The following is an 8,117-nucleotide window of genomic DNA, read 5'->3' on the forward strand; positions in this document are numbered from 1 at the left end:
GCTGTCACAGAGCTCCAACATTGATGCAGTACCTGCTGAGGTGTGTGGGACAATGTGGTGGTTTAAGCCCAGATGGCAACTCAGCCCCGAGCAGCCGCTCGCTCATTTTCCCCTGAAGGGACAGGGGAGAGAATCAGAAGGGTAAAAGTGAGAAAACGCATGGGTTGAGATCAAGACATTTTAATAGGTAAAGGAAAAGTCACAAGTGCAACTAAAACGAAACAAGGATTTCCTTCACTACTTCCCATAGGCAGGTGTTCAGCCATCTCCAGGTAAGCACAACTCCATCACATGTAAAGGTTACGTGGGAAGACAAAAGCCAGAACTCTGAATGTCCTCCACCTTCCTTCTTCTTACCCTAGGTTTATATGCTGAGCATGATGACATCTGGTATGGAATATTGCCTTGGTCAGTTGGGGTCAGATGTCCCCTGCCAACTTTGTGTGCACTTCCCGCCTACTCGCTGGAGAGGTGGTGTGAGAAACAGAGGAGGCCTTATCCCTGTGTAAGCATTGCTCAGCAGTAACTGCAACATCCTGGTATTGTCAACATGGTTTTCAACACAAATCCAAAACACAGCCCTTTACTAGCTGCTGTGAAGAAGAACTGACTCTATCCTGGCCAAAACCAGCACAGCAAGTCAGAAAGCTTGAGGTGCTGTAACGGATGGATACAGACTCGAAGGAGACAGTGGGGAAGATGTCAGGATGCCCTCAATGTAGGAGCTGCCTGCATGAACAGAGATCCTCTAAGGGTTGGGCAGCAGACAGAGATCTTTTGGGTGAGGGTCAGCGGATAGGCCAGTTAAGGAGACATCATGTTAGGAGACAAATACCTGGAATCACATAAGGAAGAGGAGAAAGGCTTATTTTACCAATTCCAGATGATTGACCCCACATCACCCTTGGGGACTTTAATTGCCCCGACCTCATGGGAAGGGGAAAGTGCAGGGTGCCATCAGCCCCAGAAGTTTCTGCCGGTTCTTGGGGCCAGCTTCTTAGCGCAGCTTGCAGATGTGTCAACACAGGCGACGCTCTCCTGGACGTGGTATTTGCAGACAGACAGAAGTGGATCAGGGATGTGAAATCCAGTGCCAGGCTGACCTGAGCTATGCTGTGGGCATACTGGTGCCCAGCCACAGCCATGGGTATAGCCAGGCCTGGCCGTGGACCTTGCTGGTTTTGACTCGCAGACTGACTTCCCAGCTTGGTCCTTTATGGGCGCCCAATGGCACAGAACCCTGTCCCTCCAAGTGCCGGACTCCAGGCAACACACAAAGTTCCAGCAAAGCCATTCGACTGCAGTGCTTGTACAGCCAGGCCCTGGAGGTGCTCAGCATGCAAGAGCCAAAGGGGGGCAGATGGAGGGGAAACCCTTGAATGCTTCAAACAATCAAGTTTTGTAGCAAAACTGGCTTCATAAAGTCATAAAATCAGCGAGTGGTTTGGGTTGGAATGGACTTTAAAGAGTATCTCATTCCAACTTCCCTGCCATGGGCAGGGATACCTGCCACTAGACCAGGTTGCTCAAAGCCCCATCCAACCTGGCCTTGAACACTGCCAGCAGAGAGGGGGCAGCCACAGCTTCTCTGGGCAACCTGTGCCAGGGCCTCATCATGATCATAGGAAAGAATTTCTTACTAAAATTTAATCTCAGTCAACCCTATTTTAGTTTAAAGCCATTAGCCCTTGTCCTGTCACTGCATGCCTTTGTAAAAAGTCCCTCTCCAGGTTTCTTGCAGGCCCCTTCAGGCACTGGAAGGCTGCTTTAAGGTCTCCCCGCAGCCTTCTCTTCTCCAGACTGAACAGCCCGAACTGTCTCAGCCTTTCCTCACAGCAGAGGCTTTCCAGGCCTCCGACCATTGCTATGGTCTCCTCTGGCCCCACTCCAACAGCTCTGGGTCTGTCCTGTGTTGAGGACTCCGGACCTGAATGCAGAACTCCAAGGGAGGTCTCACTAGAGTGGAGCAGAGGGGCGAAATCCCCTCCCTTGACCTGCTGCCCACGCTGCTGAGGATTCAGCCCAGGATAGGGTTGGGCTTCTGGGCTACGAGCACCCATTGGGGCGTCATGTAAAGCTTCTCATCAATCCAGAAACTGAAGTCTGTCTCCTCAGGGCTGCTCTCAACCCATTCTCCACCGTGCCTTTAGTTGTGCTTGGGATTGCCCTGACCCATGTACAGGACCTTGCACTTGGCCTTGTCGAACTTCATGTTGTTTGCAGAGGCTCACCTCTCAAGCCTGTCCAGTTCCCTCTGGGTGGCATCCCTTCCCTGCACCATGTCGACCTCACCACACATCTTGGTGTCGTTGGCAAACTTGCTGAGGGTCCACTCAATCCAACCTTCTGTGTTGCCAACAAAGATGTTTTCCTCTCCAGGGCACTTTCCTGGGAATATTCTTGAGAACATCACTAGAAGCAGCCCGAAGCCTTCAGGCCCTGCCTTGAGGAGATCCCATTTCATGATGGAAATGCTGTTATGTGTGTCACCTCTGTCACAGGGGTGCCCAGTGCTTGTCCCTGCCTGCTGTCACAGGCCTGCCACACTGCAGCACTGTGGCAGAGCTGCCAGAGCACTCAGGAATTACAGTCACACAAGGGCTCAGCAGGACTTCATGAGGGCGGAAAGACTGCAGTTCAGGAAAGACCAAGAGCTGGTGCTCCCTGGCACTGCTGCTGTGCTGGGACTCTCTTCCCCTCTACCTCCAGAGGTGCCCCTGAAGGTCTAGAGAAAGCTTTGAAGGCAGGATCTTAGACAAACAAGTGGCTGCAGCAGTCTTCATATTCTTGAAGCACACCGAGAGCATGGCTCCTCTTTTACACAGTCTCTGGGTCACAGAAGCCAAGCAGATACTGACATAGCAGTGGGAGGAAAAATGGCGATTCCTTGCAGGGAATATTATCACAACCAAAAAATCCCAAAACCCAAACCAAACAAACAACCAAAGACAGCCTGGTCCTGCAGTGCTTTACAATGTGAGCGATATGCAGAAGAAGGTGGGAAGTGTATTGTTACTTAAGAACATCCAGTCACCAGTTTCTGCACAGCGTCCTTGAGCTCCTGGTTCCTCATGCTGTAGATAAGGGGGTTCACTGCTGGGGGTACCACTGTGTATAGAACAGCCACCACTAGATCAAGCAATGGGAACGATATGGAGGGGGACTTCAGGTAGGCAAACAATAGAGTACCTATGAAGAGGGAGACCACGGCCAGGTGAGGGAGACATGTGGAAAAGGCTTTGTGCCGTCCCTGCTCAGAGGGGATCCTCAGCACGGCCCTGAAGATCTGCACATAGGACAGCACGATGAGAACAAAACACCCAAAAACTAAAGAAACACTGACTACAAGCAGCCCGCCTTCCCTGAGGTAGGAGTGTGAGCAGGAGAGCTTGAGGATCTGGGGGATTTCACAGAAGAAGTGGTCCACAGCATTGCCCTTGCAGAGGGGTATGGAAAATGTATTGGCAGTGTGCAGGAGAGCATTGAGAAAGCCACTGCCCCAGGTAGCTGCTGCCATGTGGACACAAGCTCTGCTGCCCAGGAGGGTCTCGTAGTGCAGGGGTTTGCAGATGGCAACGTAGCGGTCATAGGCCATAACAGTAAGAAGACAATGCTCTGCTCCAACAAAGAAGATAGACAGAAAGAGCTGGGCAGCACATCCAGTGAAGGAAATGGCCCTGGTGTTCCACAGGGAATTGGTCATAGATTTGAGGACAGTAGTGGAGATGGAGCCCAGGTCGAGGAGGGAGAGGTTGAGGAGGAAGAAATACATGGGAGTGTGGAGGCGGTGGTCACAGGCTATGACAGTGATGATGAGGCCATTGCTGAGGAGGGTAGCCAGGTAGATGGCCAGGAAGAACCAGAAGTGCAAGAGCTGCAGCTCCCTCTTGTCTGCAAATTCCAGGAGGACGAACTCGGTGATGGAGCTGCCATTAGGCATTTGCTCTCTCTGGGAAAATATTCCTGTCCAAGGAGGAAAAAACAGTGGGAATTTAGGGGATACGTCTCTGAGCCTTTTCTTGCAGACTTTCCCCCTGCTACGCCCCCCCCACCCCCCTTTCTTTCTTTAGGATACTTTCTTTAAGCTCAGTGGCCATAGCTCTGGTTGGTGCTGGCTGAATGTGCCATGAGGAAAAGGACCTTTGTGCACTGGCTGCCAAGGATTCAGCCATGCTGTGCAGCACTGGGGTTCGTGGGCATGGTGGGGGTAAGGGGACATCCTGGTGTTCGACTTTGGCCTTTGAAACTGCTCCTGACTCAAAAGGGCTTTTCAACACCTGCACTCCCAGTGCTAAGAAATGAGGAAGGCAAAGTCAGGCTGAGTCCTTTGGGATTTTCAGAGTTGCCCCCAACGCACCTGGGCAGTGTTCTGGGATGTCAGAAACCCTCAGCATTTCTGTTGCACTCAGGGAGAACAGGGCTGCCCAGCTGCTCTGGGCTTACACTATTCTGAGATTGAGAGTGATCGCACTCCCATGTTATCCTGAAAAGCCACCAGACACAGCTGAAGAGCAGCAGGATACACAGCAGACTACTAAACATCTCACCCTTACTCAAGGTCTCAGCACCCCACTTCTAGTCAAGGACACATGCGGCTCATTTCACCAACCCAAGAGCATTTCCTCAGTTGGGCGTAGCATCTCTGCGCTGCTTCATGGGGCTTTTCAGATAACACAATTGTGTTATTAGAAAGATATGCATTCTTGAGTCCTGCTCATAGCTTTGAAGAACACCTCAGGAAGATAGCCATGTGTCCTAGTGATGGATTCTGACTATGGGAAATCTAGCTTGTTCTCTGGGCCCACAGACTTCACTGTCCTATGTACCACAGCTTAGAGAAGACTGGCGCACCTCATTCCCATGGACACGCCTACCTGGGAGGACCCACACAATCAGTGTCTGACTCTGCAGCTGAAACTCCCATCCCCAGAGAGCCTGATGGAGCGAACATGGGTACTACTTCAGTAACACAGACAAGTGGAGCAGGAAGGAGAAATACATTGAGGTTCGAGATGAAAGAGGCAGAGGCAGCCAGGCACTCAGGACACTGCTACCCTCACCCAGTTGCACACATTGCCAGGTCGTTCTGCTCTCAGTCCCTGAGATCCTCAGAGGGAACAGGGCAAGTAACTTGAGAGCTTGATAGTCACCCCTTCTTTGACCTTCCCCTTCACATATCAACAGGAAAATATCCTGGGGAGATCTGGATCTGTGAGATTCCCTGACCCCATGTAGCTGTTTCTTGATAGCAGAAGGACCCTGCCCTGCCTTACTGGGGTTTTCTGTTCCACACACAGCTTCTCCTCGCAGTAACCTGGGGAGCTCCTTGGGCAGGCTGAGTGCTGACCCTGGCAGGCAGCAGAGTCCCTGCCCCAGCACAGAGCCTCATGTTTGTGCAGAGACCCTGTTCTGCAGGACAATTTCGGGCAGCCCGGGCTGCACATCCACCTTCATAGCCCTGCAGCCGTCCTTGCGAGAAGGGAACTGACTTGCCCTCTACCTGTCGTGGTGCAGCAGGCAAGTCCTTCTTTGCAGCACATTCTCACCTACAGCAAGAGAAAAACTGTGATATTCCTCAAGGTCCATCCCGTAGGCTGGGGGGTGTGACAGCTTTAGTAGATCTTTTCATAAAGTGCAGATATGTTGCCCTTCACGTGGAGACTTACCGTGCCAATGACTGAAAAAATCTTTCTCTCAGTGAGCTCTCAGCATCCTCACACCCCAGACTGCCTTTAACCTCTCTGCCTCACTCCTCTCCCCTCTGTGCCTGCAGGCAGTGCCAGCAGCCCTGCTGTGCTTTGCAGAGGAGCTGCTTCTGGGCAGAGCTGTCTCTTTGAAGTGTTTCCCTGTTGCCATGAGCTCCCTCCATCCCAGGAGCCCAGCTCAGATCAACAGCACAAGACCGCCCAATGTGTCTCTGGTTCTGCCCTCTCTGGGCTCCCTCGAGGTGTCCCTGGGGTTCCAGGGGAACCTGCTGTGAAACAGGATGAAGTCATCACTCATGTTCCCTCCCTCTGTTAGGGAGAAACACTTCTGTTCTACAGTGTCATAACTTTATTGGAAAAAGAGTAAGAAACAAAAGTCATCTTTCCTTGATCCATCATTAGACAAGACAACCAGAGAGTGACAGGGAGAGATCTCCTTTACCCCTGATGAGGGAAGGGTTTAAGCCTATTCATCTGAGACATCTCGTCCTTGATCTGAAGTCCTGGAGCTAGAAGAGGACTCAGCTCACTCTCATGCACACCACAAACCCACAGGAGGCGGGATTCCTCTTGCCTCAGTTCAGATGGGCACCAAAAAGGCTTCTGCATGGGAGCTCCTTGTCTCAGCTCCCTTCATTATTAATAAACATGGAGGGCAGGAGGAAGAACTTTAGACACAGATACCTGGTGACAGGATTGATTTCGAAGGTGACGAAGATGCTTGCAGGCAACTGCAAGCTCTATTGGAGCAGTTCATAGAGACACAGCAGTGTCTGAGGGCACCTTCCTGGAGGCTGGTGGGAAATGCCTTCGGTCAACTTCAATGACAGAAAGTGCCCACATTCAAGAGAACTGAACCTGCAAATATTTATATATGTCCAGGGCTGTTGATCGATGTAATCAGCTTGACCATATGGAGTCCTGCGGCACAGGGAGAGGCAGGTCTCTTTCTTCCTATTCTCCATCAGCTGTATTGTCCGCATAGCCTTAATAGTATGATGCGATTTGTCTCATGTGCATCCCCTCATTGCCTAACCTCATTCAGGGCAGCTGAATCCTCATATATTTTACATTTACAGACATCTATGACTACTGAAGGTGCTAGGGCTCTCCAGGAAAACAGCATGAACCTGACATGCACAGCACAGGTCCTATGCGGGAACCCCATCCCCACTCAGACTCGCTGTGTGACAGGCACCACCCAGGGCATCTCACACAGATTTGGTGCCTTTGGGCAGTGATGGAATCCCACCACTGCAGTGACACAAGTTCTGTCCCTTCTCTGTCCAGTGGATGAACAGCAGAGCGTGAACAGCAAACACTTCACAGCAGGGTCTTCACTTGAGGGCATTCCCTCTCAAACTCTGCTTGTTGTTCTCTCCTCCAGTATTTAACCATCCCTTTGATGTCACAATCATGGATCAGGCCGATAATTTTCACAGTGACATCCACACCCAAGAACATTTTCGACCTCATCTCTTCCTTCCTGAGGTCAGCTTCACCTCCACCACAGGCCCTCAGGGCTGCAGAGACAGAGCAGACATCAAACTCCTTTCCTGGCATTGTCAAAAGCAGGGTTTGCTCTACTTGTGGGCACCTCGCTTCTCCTTTACATTGCCACCTGTTATCCACTCCAGCATGTCTCTGCTGTGAAGGAAAGACTTTGCACACACAAGGTCTTGGGCACTTGGTAGCAGGTTTCTTTTTGCCAGTCTGCTCTCAGCACAGATGTGCCACACCTGAGGTGCTGCATCCCAGACATGCTCCAATGGCCTCAGCCTGGGGCACAGGGAGGAGAAGCTGGAGACCCCCAGGGCATCTCTTCATCCCACTTGGAGGGAAGAACAACCGAGGCATGTTGAGACAGCTGACATAATTGGGGTGCTGTGATGGGTGGATACAGGATGAGAAGGAGAAACAGGCCAGAAAGCTCAGGAGGTTGGTGTCCTGAGTGAGAAGGAGCTGCTTAGGTGTGTGGAGCTCCTCTATGGGATGAACAAGCTGAGTGAGTCTTTATCAGTCAGAGTCAGGGGAGAGACTAGTAAGGGTGACGTCCTGGTGGGAGGCAAAGAATGAATTAATGTCCCTTTGCTGACCTCAGTTACCTTGGCATTCCCTGGAAGGGGACCACCATAGCATGCAATTAGTCCTGGAGGTTTCTGGAGAGCCTGGGTGAAGACACAGCTTGGGACACCAATCTTTGTAGCTCAGCTGTCAGATTGTTCAAGAGTGGTGATGCTCATATGCATCTGTTAGTCAAAAAGAATGAAAAGCTGGTTCAAGGATGTAAAAACCTGTGTCAACTGTCGCTGTCATAACTGTGAAATAGTGGACTCTGATCTCCCAAGGAGGAGAGCAAAAAAATGCAGATGCTGTGCCTCAAAGAAGCTGATTTCGGCCTACTCTTGTGAC

The 8,117-nt window shown here is 51.3% G+C and overlaps 1 protein-coding gene across 1 annotated transcript; it reads right to left on the reverse strand.

Annotated features, from left to right (window-relative positions):
- Window positions 1-804: 804 nt before the first annotated feature.
- LOC142359052 (olfactory receptor 14I1-like) lies at window positions 805-3,940 on the reverse strand. The gene is made up of 2 exons (XM_075411900.1): window positions 3,639-3,940; window positions 805-835 (listed from the first exon to the last, which is right to left on the reverse strand). Exons 1-2 carry the CDS (start codon window positions 3,938-3,940, stop codon window positions 805-807), a joined length of 333 nt encoding a protein of 110 aa, XP_075268015.1.
- Between the last annotated feature and the right edge of the window lie 4,177 nt (window positions 3,941-8,117).

Source organism: Opisthocomus hoazin, unplaced genomic scaffold (genome assembly GCF_030867145.1).
Source record: "Opisthocomus hoazin isolate bOpiHoa1 unplaced genomic scaffold, bOpiHoa1.hap1 HAP1_SCAFFOLD_15, whole genome shotgun sequence".
NCBI lineage: Eukaryota > Metazoa > Chordata > Aves > Opisthocomiformes > Opisthocomidae > Opisthocomus > Opisthocomus hoazin.